At 40.7% G+C, this 18791-nt stretch overlaps 1 protein-coding gene across 3 annotated transcripts in view; it reads left to right on the top strand.

Annotated features, from left to right (window-relative positions):
- Positions 1-18262, top strand: part of dgkh (diacylglycerol kinase, eta) — a 53528-nt gene extending 35266 nt beyond the window's left edge. For 2 of the 3 annotated variants that reach the window (XM_088314883.1, XM_088314881.1), the window contains 20 exons: positions 543-651; positions 1616-1837; positions 1933-2024; positions 2459-2558; positions 2650-2986; positions 3577-3708; positions 4553-4687; positions 5908-6025; positions 6107-6217; positions 6700-6796; positions 6882-6989; positions 8017-8130; positions 8605-8739; positions 8820-8980; positions 9068-9173; positions 9629-9721; positions 10632-10751; positions 10920-11025; positions 13701-13831; positions 17236-18262. In XM_088314883.1, coding sequence (XP_088171009.1) covers positions 543-651; positions 1616-1837; positions 1933-2024; positions 2459-2558; positions 2650-2986; positions 3577-3708; positions 4553-4687; positions 5908-6025; positions 6107-6217; positions 6700-6796; positions 6882-6989; positions 8017-8130; positions 8605-8739; positions 8820-8980; positions 9068-9173; positions 9629-9721; positions 10632-10751; positions 10920-11025; positions 13701-13831; positions 17236-17322 — 2614 coding nt within the window. In that variant the 3' untranslated portion in view covers positions 17323-18262. Of the gene's footprint in view, positions 1-542; positions 652-1615; positions 1838-1932; positions 2025-2458; positions 2559-2649; positions 2987-3576; positions 3709-4552; positions 4688-5907; positions 6026-6106; positions 6218-6699; positions 6797-6881; positions 6990-8016; positions 8131-8604; positions 8740-8819; positions 8981-9067; positions 9174-9628; positions 9722-10631; positions 10752-10897; positions 11026-13700; positions 13832-17235 lie in introns of all 3 variants that reach the window. The other variant, XM_088314882.1, reaches the window with a different exon arrangement.
- Positions 18263-18791: the final 529 nt, after the last annotated feature.

Genomic DNA, 18791 nt, shown 5'->3' with positions numbered 1-18791 from the left:
CAACTGCGGTCCCCAATGGCTGGTATCTTGGATGTTTGATATGTTTCCCTGCTCAACACATTCAACTTACCAGGATGTTTATCCAGCTCATGCAGAGCTTGCTGATGAGCTGATCATTTGAATCAGATTGAAGACCGCAATTGCCCACCGCTAGTATATATTACACTGGACTAGTCCGGTGATCGTCTACCAGCGAGCTCTTAAATTGTACTGCGGAAAATTATCATATTTCTCTTTAGTGATCGGAAAAGTTGTTTACTATAACAAATAATCTATCTTTGTTCATCTATCCAGTGACTTTACTGATCGACAAATACATCATTTTCTACTTTTTTCTTATGTACTTAATTGCCATTTTTGCGACATTTTTGTTTGGTGCCGTGAAATTTTCTGAACTTGAAATATTTGCATTGGCTCTATCAAAGTTGGGACTCACTGGTAGAGACACATAGAAGTTTACAGTATATGCATATAGAGTAAACACCAACCAATGAATAAAGAATTACACGTCTAATAATATGCACATACTGTATACTTTTCAGTCTCCGCCTGTTTCAGAAGTTCGACAACTTCCGAATCCTAGTGTGTGGCGGTGACGGCAGCGTGGGATGGGTGCTGTCCGAGATCGACAAGCTCAACCTACACAAGCAGGTATTTATTGAATTGTTCTCCACTTAAAACTGAAGAGTAGACATAGACCCCTAGCATATCATGCGCCTCAGATTTTCCCATTAATTAACAATAATATAATATAAAATATTTATCACTATTCAAATTACTTAAACTATATATTGAAAACATTACAGTGGACCACGCATAATCACGGTTCTGCTCCCGCGGATGCAATTTCTTTTTACTATTTCTTAAAATAAGAAATGATCATAAAATAAAGAAAATATACTTCATTATGAAGAACTAATACACAAAAACAAACAAGTGCTTTAACTCTCCATGAAGAAAAATAGTCTCTTTCCAAAATAGTATAACAATCTATCTACTTACAGAAATGTGCCTCATTTTAAGATTTAGCTTTTCCATTGTACTTTCAATGTAAATCTATTTAAATGTCTTTATTTTGTTTGTAAATACTTATTTTGTAATTTTAATTATGTGAAACACATTTAGTTATATATGTTTGAAATGTGCTCGATAAATAAAGCTACCTCGTCTTGCCGTGCCATTAGCTATGGCGTTCAATCATCCCAGAATATTGGCAGGTCAGCATTTAGAAATTCACTTACTTGCTGATTTTTTTTTTTTTTCGTGGGATGGGCCTATCCTCTGCTATTGGGCCTATTGCTATTTTTGTGCTCAAGCCAAATCCATGTGTAATATAAAATAATTGCTTTGGCACCACCTTGTGGCATCTTGCTGCCAAAAAACTGTGTTAAAGTGAGGAAGAAGCTTCATATAGTCAGGCCATTGCCTTGTCTAATATTAAAAAAAAAGTGATTTGGCGCCAACTCGTGGCATCCATAGGCAAGTTTAGGGTTGGGCTTTTCTTACCGTACTCTCTGATTTCTACAGCGGCTATTATTTAAAAAAAAGCACACAAAGCAGCTGCACAAAATTGTATTGTGAGACTCCAATTCAGCGTTCTTGCAATGTTGTCCAGTGCCAGCTGGGAGTGTTGCCGTTGGGCACAGGCAACGACCTGGCACGCGTGCTGGGCTGGGGCCCCTCATGCGACGACGACACGCAGTTACCCCAGACCCTGGAGAAGCTGGAGCGAGCCAGCACCAAGATGCTGGACCGCTGGAGCATCATGACCTACGAGATTAAGATCCCTCCCAAGCTCAGCTGCCCCGCCACGCCCGAGGGTGCAGATGGCTGCCAGGTAGTGTACGGTTTGGACACCAACAGACATTTTGCATTATTACATTTTATACACAAATGGAAGACATGCTAAATGATTATATACGTGTACTCCAGTTTCACATTTCAGCTTACGAAGATTCAGTGGCGGCTCATCTCACCAAGATCCTCAACTCGGAGCAGCACTCTGTGGTCATCTCCTCCGCCAAGTAAGTGACTCACTGAGATGCCCGGGTCGGCGCCGGTCGGCCATTAAGTCTTGATGAGCGTGATGCAACTGGATGCTCATTGGCACTAAAAGCTGTTTATTAATATGTATTTGTAATGTACTGCTGTGCAAACTAAAACAACTGTCCATTTGGTGTATACTTTCACATTTTTTTGGATGGCCTTTTTAAGTAACGTTAAGGCAACTAATTATATCTGGCAACCTCAACTCAAAATGGACACTCCAGTTTATGCCTCACTAATGCCCTGCCCCACATTTTATTGGTTCACCATTCGTGGACTATAATAGAAATACAGATTAGGTACAATAAGAATAATATTGTCATCTGTTGTCTGTTGCTATTTATTCAGTTTTCAGAAGTCCATCACCGTATCTTAATTTTTAGTATTTTTGACACAAACGATTGTTTTTCAGGATCTTGTGTGAAACAGTGAAGGATTTTGTCACCAAAGTAGGGAAAGCCTATGAAAAAAGCACAGAGAATGCCGAGGAGTGTGACTCCATGTCTCTCAAGGTGCGTCAAGGAAAAAAAGCCTCCACAGTCATGATATTGGGCACACCTGCATCAAGTGCATTCAATTTTCTTTCATGTCACTTCCTCGCAGTGTGCCATCCTGAACGAGAAACTGGACTCCCTCCTCCAAACACTCAACACTGAGTGCCAGGCCCTGCCTCCACTGCCCCACGCCACTGCTCCTATCGTGGAGGAGGAGCGGGAGGACGAGGAGGTGGTGGAGAGTGAAGAGGAGAAACCAGAAGAGGAGGCCGCCAGTGAGGAGAGCCTGACGGCGCTGAAGGAGAAGTTGGAAGAGGAGGAGACGGAGAAAGGGAACAGCTGTGGCGCTTACCCACAGGCGTTCTTCAAAAGTCGGGAGCACCTGATGTTGAGGGCCAACAGTCTAAAGAAAGCCTTGCGGCAGATCATAGAGCAGGCTGAGAGAGGTAACTTGAGTATCTTTGTCATAGAAGTATAAAGTTCACTTACACTAAAATGTAGCTGAAATAAAGTGAAACTACTATTCTTTCAGGATGCAATTTAAAACTCTGTTAAGTTCATGTGACTACAGTTGAGTGTTTTTTTTTAAATATTTTATCAATTTTCAGTTAATGTTAAGATATTCTTCTGACCCTAGGAATACTCTGCACATTTTGTTTTTGTTTGAAATCAAAACTAAGATAAGTGAAATTTTAACATGTGTAATTTTGAAATTTTGAAGAACTTTATTTATATACACTAATATTGCAAGGAGCTATTGTTTCATTTTTCATTTAACTTTTCAAGATGTGCTGATGTTCCTGGGAGTTCCCTGAATTTTGTTAGAATTTCATAACTGATGTATATTGTCAAAAATTACTCTAATATTAATTTAAAAAATAAAGTTTTTAACAAAGTTACATTTTTATTTTATTTTTTTCTTTTGGCGCTATTTTCCTTTTAAAAGAAAAAATTGTCTCCAAATATCGGTTATTGGCATCCGCAACTGCTAATAATCTGTGTCGGCCCTGAGAAAAACATGTGTTCATATGTTCAGTGGTGGACGAGCAGAACGCCAACATGGACGAGTCTGAGCCAACGTCCCCGCTGGAGTTCCGCAAGGACAGTGAGGAGGAGAATCGGGATAGCGAAAAGGATGAGGACACCAAGGAGCTGGAAGCCCTCGCACGTGCGTTGCTTTTTTTTTTGTTTGTTTTTTTGTTTTTGTTTCTCATCACGAAAAACAACTCTTTCTTTGTTGTTGTTTTTTTTCTTTAAGATTTATGCAAGATGTTCAGCACAATAACAACATAAAACATTGTGCAAGGTTCAGTCGGAAATAACAGCATTTAACACTTCCCCCTTGTGAATGTAGCGAGTTCCTATCTTGAAAGCTGACGCAGTTTACGTTTCCTGTCGTATATACTGTACACATAAAGTTTTAAGCTTTAACTCAAGCTGTTTTTAACACCATGTTAACATTCATGTGCAACATTATTTATGTTGCACTCCCAGTTCTTGTCATACATCATGATGGAAGAAACTCTAAAGTCAACATTAAACATCTAACTTCACATTCATCTATTACTGTGCAGAAATCACATATAGAAGTTATAAATATAAATATGTGCACGCACATTCACGCCGTTGTGCGGCCTGCAGGATGTGTTATGGTCTTTGGGGCAAAAGTTCTTCCTGTTTATCATGCAGCTGCTTACTTCCTTCCTTCCTTCCACTCATTTTGCAGCCATTAGAACACGAGAAAGTGAGTGGTATCAGACATACCTTCGTCTCCTTTCTTCTTCCCCAAAGGAATACAGTACATGTAAATAAAACTAATCTCTTCCAGGGTCAAACTGTCAGCAACATAATAAGATTTATTTACCGTATGGGCAAGTATCATGATAACAGTGTACTGAGTTGCCTGGATCGAGATGTGTGCTGTCACTGTTTAATTTTATAGTTAACATTACACTTTTCCTTCTGTGTGTGTGTGCGTGTGTGTGTGTGTGCATGTGGGTGTGCGCACATAGCGGTCAAGAGTGTGTGTTCTCCCACAGAGAGGAGGGTGAGTCGCAGTACACAGTCCTACAGTTCCTTCAGCATTACACCTTTCACCACCAGCAAGGAGAACCTGCCCGTGCTCAACACACGCATTATCTGTCCTGGTATGCACACATTCACACTTACACATGCAATGTTCACAGGCACCCTATAACATCTAGTCACGGGGAGGCTCGAGAATATGTATGATAAAACATGTACATTCTCTCTAATATGCACATGTGAACATACATCGTATCTGTGGTGCAGTATTAGTATTGGTATTCAAACTCACCTACAGCAGGTAAAACAAATTTTTATCACGGGACACAAGTTATGGCTTCCCTTAGACCAGGGCTTCTCAAATAGTGGAGCAGGCCCTCCTGGGGGGGCGCGGTGCAATGCTGAGGGGGGCGTGTGTGAACCTGTGGAACATGCCTTTTTTCCGCCGTTCTACAATAAAGTGTAATTGCACATCCACTCCAGTAGTTGGCTCTAATTAACTCTAGGTTTGTTTTGCAACGAAAATGCTTTTATTTATGGTTGCGGCGGAGAGCGGTTGGGGGGGGGGACGAATTGTTTTCTTCTTGCTGGGGGCATGTAAATAATTGAGCACTGCCTTAGACGGTGAAACTAAATAAATTGTTTCATTGTATTATTACGTAATACACAATAAACTGATAAATTTGGTACTAGTTTTAAAATTAGAAGTCCAGGAGTTTTTTCAATTATTTTTCAAGTGACTGTAAAAGGGGTAACTTGCAAGATAAGAAGTTCTGATTCATTACATTTCATGACTATTTCAAATTTTGGCACACATTTTAGCCAGGCGCATGGAAGTTGACGCAAATGATTTGCTTAAGCGGGCCACATAAAATGTAGCAGGTCGGATTTGGCCCCCGGGCCTTGAGTTTGACTCCTGCGACTTACAATGTACGACGTTATGCACAAAAACACACTAATATATAAACTGAAATACACAGTGGCACAAGCACTAACAGTCTAACACACATACAGACACGGAGGTGGCAAAAGTTCTCACACACTATCCTTAAGTAGAAGTAAATATACTTGTGCAAAAAAAAAAAATGACTGGTAAAATGTTCTATTCAGATTCAACTTCTGTACTTAAGTAAATGGACAAAAAGCCACATTAGTAGCACACAGGCAAATGTTTGCATCCACACAACCTTGCTAAGTAACACCAGCTCTAACACACATATAAATATGAACACAGAAAAGCAAGCATGCTAGCACTGGAAAACTTGAATTTAGTTCATTAGCTAATTGGCCGTCAGTGACCTGCATGTACATAATGGATGTGTTTACATGGTTGTGTGCGTAGGACTGAGGGCTGGCCTGGCAGCCTCCATAGCTGGAAGTTCCATCATTAGCAAGATGCTGCTGGCTAACATCGACCCTTTCGGTGCCACCCCTTTTATTGACCCCGATTTGGACTCACTGTAAGACCTCAATCGCATCCAGTGTTTGTGCACGTATGTAAGTAAGTGTACGAGCTCACTGTCCTCCTCCTACTCCATCAGAGAGGGCTACATGGAGAAATGTGTGATGAACAACTACTTTGGCATCGGACTTGATGCTAAGATCTCCCTGGAGTTCAACAACAAACGAGAGGAACATCCAGAAAAATGCAGGTGTGACCAAATTATATAGATTTTCAAACTATTTATATCTAACTCATTTGTGAACCTCCAGCATGAAAGTGATTGGGAATTGCACCATCACGTTCAGAAGAAAATGAAAATGGTTAGTTTATTATTTAACTCTAGACTCTAAAGTCATCTGTGAAAGAGACTTGCTCAACCATGACCAAAAGGAAGTCAAGTGGTTTAGAAATGGGATGTGTCAATGGATAGACTTTAGCTATTCAATATTGCGTACAGAACGGCGACAGTTTTAAACGAGAAGTATGAAAGTGGCAACAAGCCTCTGGTACAACACTGATGCTACCGCTTAAGGTGGTAAATTGCATGGTTGACTTGAGCTGCCACCAAACTGTGACAAAAAGTCCAAAACTAACGCCTTTTACGGCCTGAGTTAAAAAAAAACACCAAAAAAAAACATGTCTTGTCTTCAGAGAACACTTTTTAAAATAGTTGTAATGTTTATTTCACAGGAGTCGCACCAAGAACATGATGTGGTACGGCGTCTTGGGAACCAAGGAGCTCCTCCAGAGGACCTACAAGAACCTGGAGCAGAAGGTCCAACTGGAGGTGAGACACAGAGGAACATTTAGTATTGTTCTTGAAATCTTTAAAACCTTTGCCTGAAATTAATTAATTTGTTAATTTCTCCCAGTGTGACGGCCAGTACATCCCCCTGCCCAGTCTTCAGGGTATCGCTGTGTTGAACATTCCTAGCTATGCCGGCGGGACCAACTTCTGGGGCGGCACCAAAGAGGATGACGTGAGTCTACTCCAAATGAATGTTCCACTGAGTCAGGAACGGATAATAAAAACAGGAGGAAAATTTGTCAGGAAAGTTGTCAGAACCTGGCAGGACTCCAGAGTCTGCTTTAATGTGACCCTGATAGCCTTGAAGGGAGTTACGGTATAGCCATGCTTGTCTTTTTAAGGCTCATAGCATTTTAGAGTGTCTGTTTACACACACACACAAATTCACACATACCCTTAAGTGAGCCCCTGTAAATGTCAACCTTGGACCCACCCACACATACATTCTATAACATTTGGTGTTATGTAACCGCTGTTGTGGAAAAAAGAGAAGTGGTGAGGAAATATTAACAGCACAACTGTCAGAATGTTAGGCAACCAATTTTATTTAGAAAATAGTATTATACGTAATATTTATCTCTCTCCCCGGGCAGTCTGCTATCCAAACAAAAATCAATAAAGTTTGAGTTATTATATTCATTGATCTGAGCATCAAGCTTACTTTTGGGCAAGAAGCAGGGTACATCCTTGACTCTATCACAAGGCACCTAGACGTAGATACAAAGAACTACTGACATTAACACCTCGGGACAACTGAGACGATTCAGTTTATCTAACGTGCATGCTTTTAAAATGTGGGAGGAAGCTGGAGTACCGGCTAAAACCCATCATTTTCAGAATTAAAATGTATTAAAAATAATATAATCATAATATCAAGTTTTAAAACGTTTTGTCTCATGTTTAAGGTGCAGAGAAAATCAAATGCAACCCCTCTCAATGTATTAGGGCACCATCTAGTGGTCATGGCTTACCAGTACATGAACACGCAAAAAAGACATTTAATACATTTACATACTTGTATACAGTCTGTATATTTAAAATGCTCAGTACGTTTTGTTTTGATTGACAACCTCTTTGGACAAAGTTGAGCTGTACCCAATTGTTACATTGGGCTTTGGAGCGGATTTGCATCATTTATTATTTCCAAGTACAATTTTTTGACCCACTGTCCATGTTGGTAAATCTCTCATACCATGCAGATTTTTTGTGCACCCTCGTTTGATGATAAAATCCTGGAGGTGGTGGCTGTGTTTGGGAGCATGCAGATGGCTGTTTCCAGGGTCATCAAGCTTCAACACCACCGCATTGCACAGGTGAGATCACTTACGACAGATTAAAACTCACTCTTCCAGAGATTTAATAAATAGTTATCATAAAGATGAGAAAAATGGCAGGTTAGTGTGACGCTATTTTTCTCTCTTTATTCGACTAAGATTTATGCTGCCAATCAAAAATGTTGCAAACTTTGCACATAATGAAATAATGATGATCTCATCTCACTTTACCTACAAATGTATTGCACTCATTCAATTTGTGCTTGCCATGTTTTATTTCATAGTATGAATGGCAACAGGTTGGTACATGGTTAATTACAGCATGTACCGTGTGCCATCTAGTGGAAAACCATTAAATTACTCTGCCTTTCTATAAATTTTGCATGCATTGATAGATGAACAAGGATGCAGATGTAATTAATAAAATGAGAAATCTGATTCTTTTCACTGATTGTGAATTACTGTTGTAGCATATGTAGCTCAAAAGTGAATGTCTGTTGCTTTGCAAATCAGTGCCGAACGGTGAAGATCACCATCCTGGGCGATGAGGGCGTGCCCATCCAGGTTGACGGGGAGGCGTGGATCCAGCCGCCAGGAGTCATAAAAATCCAGCACAAAAACAGAGCGCAGATGCTCACCAGAGACCGGGTGAGGAACCTCAGAGGAGAGTCGCATGGCTGTCAAAGCAGAGGTTTGTCTTCTAACGGCATCCTCTCTCACCCATGCAGGCTTTCGAGAACACACTCAAGTCATGGGAGGACAAGTTGAAGTATGACAAGCCCCCTCTGCGTCCTCACCTCTACCCGCAGCAGTCTGTCGACTTAGCCTCAGAGGAAGAGGCCGCCACCGTGCAGCTGTGCGCCCGCGCCGCAGAAGAGCTCATCACACGGTAGCGATACACATACGATACAATGCAGTATATATCCAAAGGAAACTTTTTTAAAAAATTTAATTTATGTTCCTTGTTTTATTACAGGATATGTGAGGCCGCAAAGACCAACGGCCTTTTGGAGCAGGAGTTGGCACACGCCGTAAATGCAGCATCGCATGCCATCAACAAAACACATCCCAAGTTCCCCGAGGTAAAAAAAGGCGTTGATGAAAATTAATTTACAAGATTAATCATATATTCATCAAAATGAGTTTAATCCTTTTTAATCCTATTTTAAAAATGGATTCATTCATTATTTATAGAATTTAATCGTACAGTTTAGTTCAATGTATTGTAAAATTTTGCAACAATTTTCCGTTATTCTACTAATCATTTGGTATAGCTTGGAGTTTTTGATTGGGCATACTTTTTAAAATTTTATATTATTTCATGTTAATTTAGAAATGTTTATTCTACATGTTTTTAAATTAATATTAAACAATGCAACTTTTTTTTTTTTTTTTTTTTTTAGTTAACCCAAGATTTTGCTTTCTGTAATTTCTGTTGTAAACTAAACACGTAGTTTTGCATTGAACATACAAATCTACTCCTGGAACTGAACTTGAAAATCAACTTGAAAATGAATGGATTTTATGTACATTCCAGAGTCTGTCCAGGAACACAGTGATAGAGGTGGCCAGCACCGTCAAGGCTTTGTACAACGAGACTGAATCCCTTCTTGTGGGTCGCGTCTCTCTGGTATGTCCACAAGGTTTACATTGATTGCCAACTTTTGTATACTTTTCATCTTCAAGTTCTATCATTAAAAAAAGAACAAAGAACAGGCTGGATAGGTGGAAGATATACTAACACATTGAAGGTTATTTAGCTGTACAAAAAAATAAACATGAACAGAAAAGGTGTTTATGTTCATGTTTTTGAGACACCGCTGTCCGTGCTCTAACAGATGCGTTGCATGAAGCAGAAGCACCAAGAAAGTCCTCCCGCAAAGTACTTTATATTCATTGCCTTGACAACGACCTGAGCACGGTACCATAACTTCACTGGTGACTCTCGCGGCACATTCAAGTAGTCACTGGAAAATTTTTATTATTATTTTTTTTTTATTTCTTCATCGGAGGAAGAGTAGCCCCCGCTTCTCGCCAGTCCCGAACAAGTTTTTCATATACTCCAAACGTTCTCTCTCCTGCATGATCAGTTGCAAATTTCACTACTTGCAGCATTGTAGTCTGCTGAATATGATTCTTTTGAGGGACAGTTGTGTTCAGTTGTTCTTGGTTGTCTTTGTAAGGGGTAGGAGATATTGGTGCATAAGTCGAGGGTCGTCTCTTGTGGCTAACTGGGATTTTTTTCCCCTTTAATTTAAATGATCTTGATGACATATTGAAATAGTCAAAAGGAGGGTATAGTAGTTTTACACAAAAAATACTAAACCGAGTTCAGCAAAGTGGGGTAGTACGTAGGCCATTGAATAATCTATTAAATGTTGGTCAAGTTCTGCATAAAGATGCAGATACAGAAATTTATTTTTACTATTTAACCCCCCATGATCTGCACAAATGAGGTTTCCACTTTTGTTCACAGTTTTGCCTCTGTGATCTATTGTAATAAAAAGGCAGAGTAATAATTATCCATCTACTTGTGGTAGCAACTGGACCCACCAGAGGAGGAACAGCTTTCCAGTGCCCTGCAGAGTGTGGAGTTGGAACTGGGAAAAGTAGGAGAGATATCGTGGCTCTACCACATTCTGCAGCCCAATGATGAGGAGGTGAGCATCACGCACAAACCTTGTATGAACATTTAGTTCAGCATAACGACAGTCCAGGAAGAGAGTGTGTCCGGTGTTAGGTGTCACGGATGTAGTAGATGGCTCCATGTTGTGGGAGAGCGGAGTAGCTCAATGAAAGGCTATAGGTTGACTGTGCTTGTGTACCAGGACCACTCTCTGGGTTATGGCAAGAGGAACAGTCGCGGCGGCGTCTTTCGCATAGTGCCCAAGTTCAAGAAGGAGAAGGCGGCCAAAAAGACCAGCCCGCTGTCAGGTAAGGCGGCACTCACGTTTTGCCACCCATCCAAAAGACAAGAGCGGAATAAAATCGAAATCGGGTTTGTTGCGGATGATTCCTGAGTGTACAATTGTGTTTTTTGTGCTCCAAGGTGCAATAATATTTTTATACCTGACCTTATGGGTTACCGTAACATACTCTCTGTATGTCAAAGTGGAACACGTGAAACATCGACTTCCACACATCTACTTGCAAGTCTAATTGACTTGTTCCTCCACAGCAAATTCATCCAACCTCACCTTTGTGTACTATGGCGGTGATTCCCCTCCAAAATGATTCACTTTCTCTTTATTGGTACAAAAATTGTTATTTACAAACTCAATGTGTATCTTTCCTCAATTCCTGCTCGATGTCAACTAAATCCAATTAAACTGGCACATATTTCATACTGAGTGAATCTGTGGGTAAACTGAGGCCTGCTAATTTGAGTTTTTCGAGTTACATGCTGTTGCTTTGTCATTTTTTTTTTTTTTTTTTTGCTTTCTGTTGGAAACCAAAATTGACATAGCAATTTTTCAGATACTCTGCCACTCAAGTGAAGTGGGGAAAATGGAGAGTCACAATCGCCAATGCACCAAATACAAAATGTAAACACTCAGAATCTGTGTAGAGCGGACTGTCACAACTAACGACCAACCTGTCTTACTCCAGCTTGTGACGTCACTCACATGGCCACTTACCGGTTCCTTAAAGGCACACATCAACACATGAATACGACAGTGTGTGTGTGAATTCTGACTTGATTCCACCTCTTTTGGTATTTATATCACAATTATTTGAAATTCAATGAATTTGCATTATGAGCTTGGTCATTGAATGAATTGACGACCATAAGGCGCACTTAAAAGTCTTCCATTTTCTCCAAAGTGGACGGCTAATGATGTGGCACGCCTTTCTGTGTGCGCCGAGTTCCAAAATCTGTAAATGTTGTTCTGACTTAGGTGACATTGGCGTAAACAGGTCATTCAAAGTGAAGTTGCGAGCGGTGCGCAAGCGAACAAGAATGGGAGGCACACCCCGGTGAATTACGCCGCAATTTGTGAATGGATTGTGGATGCTTGTGCTAACCGTTAGCCGCGTTAGCTGCAAATGTGTCTCCTTGTACTGTTCGAGGTTTCACAGAAATCATTTCTGAGACTGACTGACACTGACGATAAGGAACCTCTTGTATTAAATACTTCAAAAAAGTACAACCAAACTCAATTTTGCTCCCGTTGCCTTTTTAAAAATGTACTCTAGAATGCATGCACACACACGCACACACTAACCGTTGATTCCGTATTATGCGCACCAGTCTTTTCTTTGCTACTGCACTCCAGTTTGTTCCTCCAAGAAAAAAATGAAGTCTCTTTACTGTGGCAAAGAAGAAATTTGGGCGACCTTGTTTGTTTAGTGTCACCAGTGCCGCATTCACTGCCATGTCTTCTTTCCTGGTGCCCCAAACCCGTACTATGCAGCGAAAAAGCTGCTTGGGTGGAACATACAAACCCTTCATGATGCTAGATAATCTCTTTTCGGTTTTACATCAGGTGAGCTAATGAATTTCACAAGGCGTTATCACTGATGTCGTCCCTGGATTCTGTGTAAAAGACAAAAGCCGATAAATGTTTTGTCACGGCTCCGATAATCCTTTTTTTTTCCAGAGATCTGTATCAAATCAATTTTGCTTTTCATTTCCATCCAAGCTCAAAGGTCTTGTTCAGGTGATGCGTTGGTCCTCTTGTAAGTGCAATGTCATCAGGAGAAGTGCTAAATTACAGAAGGGCAAAAAGATAAAGATTAAAGACAGATCAGATTATTTTAGCTGCTTGTATTGTTAAATTAGCTCAGCAGTATTCCCACCTCTGTACTTTTCCCTCCTCTGTGTTAAGCCGGAAGGTTGCTTGCATGTTTGCCCCCAGGCTCCAATTGGAAGCCCCTCTTTCCTGCCAGCAGCAGCCACACTTGCTCGCCCTCTCTCACCTTTAATGCTTGTTGCTTTCCTTTGTTCCTCTTATTCATTTGTTTCCCTTCAATGATATACCACAGTGTGTCTGTTGTTTATGTGTGTGAGATGAAATACCAAATTTCCTCAAATAGTGGCCAATGGCGTAAGTGCAGACAGGAGGGGGCATCTAGACTTGGTTAATAAAGTAAATACCCACATATTTGCGGTTTGGCATTTGCCAATTAGTGATTTTGTTTTAGCCAGCGCATCCTCTGTTATTTGCATAAAAAAACTCATATGAGTGGAACTAGGTGATCTTAAAAGTCTCACAAACCCGAATCTATCTGTGTGGTTGTTTCCATGCTAAGATACATGCTGTTGTTTTGATTTGCAATGAGCTCAGCAGTTCACTCTTATGTCTGCGTGAACTACCTAGTTTTGGTGGTGATGATTAAGGTAGGCATCTATTTGGGGGAGGCTTTCATCATGAAGATCAAAGATCTATTAGTAGGAGCCACTAGTTGAGGAATTTCTGCGTGTGCGTGTGTGTGTGTGTGTGAGAGGGAGTGATTTTTATTTCTGTGCATTTGTTTTCTATCTGGGAGGCACTCTGAGCCTCTTTATGCTCTGCTTTGTGCTTGTGTTTGTGTGCGTGTTGGTGCGCACGTGCGTGTGTGCGTTTGTGTGTGCGTGCGGGGGTGCGTTTGTGTGTGTGTGTGTGTAGTGGAGAGATGGGGTACAGACGAGGTGGGGGTCTGGCTGGAGCAGCTGAGTCTGGGAGAGTACCGGGACACCTTCATCCGACACGACATCCGAGGATCGGAATTGTTGCACCTGGAGAGGAGGGACCTGAAGGTACACACACACGCACGCACGCACACACACTCAGCTCTTTCTGTCCTCTTACCAACACTCTTCTGTCCTCCTGGTGTGTTTCTTTAATGGCTCCCTGTTACGCTGCATTGCATTGCTCTGCCTGGCTTTTCTCTGTTTGACTGTCGCTTGGTAGAAGAGACAATTTTCAAGTATCATGAGTGTGTTTACATACATAAAAAAAAAACAGGACTGCACTAAGAGTAGCAAGTACAGATTTTGTCCTTTTGTCTCGATTTGCGATTTTTTTTTTTTAACTTAACCTCCGTTATTGACTGAAACTCACCTATTTGCTGTTCTTGTACTTGTAGCAACATGGGTAGACCTTTTCTGCCACCTCATTGCATGTAGACAATTGTAAACCTATTTTTGGGTTCTCTGTAGGTTGTTGGGTGAATACTGAATGGCACACTGAAGGATCTACAATGTTAAATTTAGAATTCAAACAATGTTTTCAGGAAAAATGCTACTGATGTCATGATCACAAGCACATTTTTGGGAGTCGAATATTGCTGGCCAAAAAGGCAGACTTTTGGACAGATTTTATAAAATGTTGCAGTGTTTTAGTCAGCTGTTTTTGGGGGGGAGGCACTAGAAGGTCGGCAAATTTGAATGTGAAGCAAGCAGTTTTTCTTTACAAGGCTATCTGAAATTGTAATCGATGCCTATTTCTAAACAAAAGCCACAAGAAGGCTCGGGATTGCCAAAAATGTTCATCTGAACAGTGGTTCATTCAATTATTGAGTTGCAAATCAAGAAGAAACTTTTTTTTTTTTTGCATCATTATGTTGGCAGATGAGATAAGCCTATGCCAGTTGCCTTTGGGTGGCAGGCGGGAACACCCTGGACTGGCAGTTGACTGTAACCGGTCTATTGTGGCGCCCATATAGACAACCATTTACACTCGCATTCATAACTCTGGACAATTTAGGGACTTTAATTACCCAACGGGCATGTTTTTAGATTGTAATAGGAAGTCAAAGTACCTGAAGAAAACCAAGGCAAGCACAGGGACTGTATGCAAACTCCCCACAGGAAAACCAGAGCCAAAATCAGAACTGACGGTCTCGACTATGAAGCAGGCATACTAACCACTGGAGCACCGTGCTGCTTCTGAGAACTAAATGCTCAGTAAATTTCTCATGGCAGGACCACTCGCTAGTCTTTCTGAGAACTTATCTTTAGGCTGTGTACCAAAGGTAGAAAAGCGCTATACAAATGACAGCCCATTTAGTATATTTGCATACAAGGTTTAACTCAATTTTACACTATGGGATGATCAATTTAAAGTTGGCGTTTTGTGGCCAATGATTTTCTTTTTTGATGAATTTTGGTAGTGTTGTGGTCATGTGGTGATTTTCCTTGCTGAAATATGCTTTGTCATGTAGAAGAGACGAAGGCTTGGATAAGACGTAGCTTGGTTTTATTGGCGTATTTTCTTGAAAAACTCCATATTGACTGTTCTGTGCAATTTCACAAATTTGGTTCAAAACCTTTCATTTATTATGACGTCAGAGAGCATCTAATCACTTACTCTTGGAACTTTTTGTACCCTCATGAATGTGGCTCAGCGAGCTCGCTTTTGTTTTGTTTTTTAATTTCATAGTCCAGCACATCTGCGCTCGTCCAACAGTGTGCGTTCGGCGCCATTGTTTTGAACACAGTGAACTGAAGTCGCCACTAATCAAAGCGTCTCCTCCTCCTCTCATTCCTTTTAAGCGTGGCGCTATTGATTGAGACAATGACACTGTCCTATCGAAAAAGTCACAACTATCATGGAGTATTTTCATTGCTCTAGTGTTGGCTATATATATATATGTGGGATGTTTTTAAAAAAAAAATGACGATATCAAATTCAATAACAGTGCATTCAATTACTTGGATTCTGCTTAAGACAGTTTGATGCCCACTTTTCACCTATTTATAAATGAAATACCTCTGACATCCCCTGCACACCTCTGTGAAGATTAGAATCTGTTTGCGTGAACCTCGACTAGCAAAACAAATATTTGGTCAGCACAAAAAGCAAACTACAGTTAAGAAAGCCAGAAGAAGAGATGCAAAGATCTTCTGAAAGCCAACCTGAGGTAATGCATTATTAATGTGAACACGCGGGAGGCCCAAGCTAAGGAGAGGCCAACCTGGTGGCAGACCATTGCCAAAGGAACATCTACTTTTTAAAGCTAACTGCCGTGTGGATTCGAGCAGAAGAGAGCAAGGCCCTGTGAATTGACCCAATTAGCTTCCCGGCCAATAGAAATGCATCCTGTCATTCCTTTTAAAATCTTTGACATTGTGGAAGAAGATCAAAGCTTGCAAAGTATGTTCATAAGGAGACCTCCATGGGTGGATGATGTCACAGGCCACCACTGTGTAGTGCAGAAACTTGGATACTGCCTTCCACACCGATTGTTTGTGTCCGTATGTAACAGCCCCCCAAAACCCACCGTAGCATTGCTGCGGCCAAGGAGGGTGATTTTAAACAAATATAATAAAAATGATAATAATAATGTGTTCAATGAATTGATTCCCACAATGATTCAGAGGGTTCTATTCAGACTGTTTCCATATTTATGAATGAAATACGATCATACATATCCACCACACATAACCGCAGACCTCAGAATGTGTCTGCTTGCACCTCGATCAAATTCTGCCAAATCATATTACACCACCTGCACCACAACTTAGACCCCCTGGTCATTGACTACAACTTCAAAATAAAAGTGAAACAAAACTGTACATTGAATGTCAATGCCTTGCTTCGCTTTTATTTTGAAGATGGCACTCAGAAGTAGTCATAGCGGCGGGTGACTTGACTTCAAATTGAAGCTGTCCTGACCGTAGTTAAGTTGACTAACTGAGGTGTGATATTTTTAATGCGCAAAAGCGCGATGACAGACTTGAACTGGTGTGCGATATTCAATTTCTAGAGCTCATGCGCACCGGTGCACCCCTCCCTTTTCATAAGGCTCAAACATTCAAATTCATTCAAGACCTGTGTGTCAGCTCAAGCACGACCAAAACATATTTGTTTTTTGTTTTACTTTGAATTACATTCCCAAACACAGGAGACAAGTTATCCTTGGCCAAATGTAAATACACAAACATTTTAGGTGAAGTTGCATTTATACCATCTAAAATTGTTTTGTTTTAGATGACAGAAACAGTCCCTCGTGTTATGCGTTGTGTGTGCCGCCATTTTAAAGGCCAATCGTGAGGGAGAAAGTTGCGCACAATATGACGGACGTGCAGCTATGCTTGTGAATGGAATTTGTTGCCTCCGCAGAGAAAATCATAAGCAGTTTTATTTAATTTTATATTGAAATGTGATTTTTATTTCATAACAGTTGTTTTAAGGGCTCTTCTTTTTTTTGTTCTTGTAGGATCTGGGGATATCGAAAGTGGGTCATATGAAGAGAATCCTCCAGGGAACTAAGGACCTGGCCAAAGTCTCCATGGTCGATCTTTAACCTGGAAGCAGATGCTTCCCACGAGGGGAAACACACGCGCATACGTTCCCCCTCGAGTCACTTGGGAAGACGGCAATCGGCCCTGTGAAGTGTGTTGCCATAATCGAGGAAGAGGTGGGAAGATTGTGAAGAATTTCCACAAAAAGCCATTTCTGTGACAATAACCAATCATAATAAGTCTCACACACACACACACAAATGCAAGTATGCAACTAAATACAGTGCAGATTTGTTGTTCGACTTGTGACGACAAATTAGTAGCAAAAGCAGGACTTCCATAAGTGGGGATGTCGTTATGGTTGATATTGTTGTTTAAAAAAATGTTTTTAGAAGCAGTGATGATTCGTTCAACAACAGCATGTTCCACGCTCGTTCGTTTAAGGTTAAAATGCATGATTTAGTGTTTTCAAGTTTTGTCGTAACACTTGAACAAGTTAACTTTATAAGTAAGTATTATCAGTGCCATTTGTGACTACTGAGAGTGTCCTTTCCTTTTAGGTGCGCGTGAGGGAAGAGTTTTAATTTATTTTGTTTGCATGACGATGACGTGTCAAAGAGCCGCGTTGAGTGCCATATCTTTTGAGTATTTTTAGCTTAAAAATGTGCTTTATAGGAGGATGTTGTAAAGAGTTTTCAAAACTATTGGGGGCAAGAGTCCACATTGTTTGCTGTGGAGGAAAAAATGGGAAACCAAAGTGAATGTTGCGGGATAAACAAAGGCAACTCACTTTTTTTTTTTTTTTTTACTGGCACTTATCAGTAGGTTTCAGTTTTCATTAACGTTAGTTAGTTTCCGCATTCCCTCAAACAGACACCGTGGTGCCCGAATTAATTGCCAAGAATTGAATTAGGTCACACCTGACGAATTGCATCTGCAAAGCTGGATTTTCAACATTAACCTGAAAATAATTACAAATCTGACCAAAAACAAAACTATTGACAATCAACCCCCCCCCCATATAGGACTTGACTTGAATGGTGTAAATCCAATGCGGAGTGAATCGTAACTCTGCGCAAAGGCGAGTTGGACCAGGAGTCGGTAATTTCGCAGTTGAGCGCTGGCCGGACCTGAGAGAGGGAGGTGTGCGCCTGTGAGTGTGGTTACAGGTTATATGGACGTGGTCTGGCCAGACGCAAGTTTCCATCAACTTTCTGCCACCAAATTGTCCCTCCATCATCTTATGTAACAGTGGTCCAACAACGCATTCAAGGTTATTTTACATTACGTTTAGTATTTAATATATCTAAAATCACGCCTAGATGTATGCTCATTGAGTAAATTCATGCCCCCCAGTCTCTCTATGAGGAAATGCAGTATTTCATTTTTTGTTGTTGCTTACCTCTTGCCTTTTGCAAGTGCAAATTATTTAACTACAGCTTAACTGCTCACCTCAACTTTTTGGCAAATTAGCACATTTATTAAACACTAATGCGAACACAATTTAATTAAAAGTGACCCTGCAGAACAC

The sequence above is a fragment of the Idiotropiscis lumnitzeri genome, chromosome 14, assembly GCF_059441095.1.
Source record: "Idiotropiscis lumnitzeri isolate Australia: NSW breed Sydney's pygmy pipehorse chromosome 14, RoL_Ilum_1.0, whole genome shotgun sequence".
NCBI classification, from domain to species: Eukaryota; Metazoa; Chordata; class Actinopteri; order Syngnathiformes; family Syngnathidae; genus Idiotropiscis; species Idiotropiscis lumnitzeri.
Note: the sequence above shows the minus strand (reverse complement) of the source record. Positions and strands in the feature narration are given on the sequence as shown.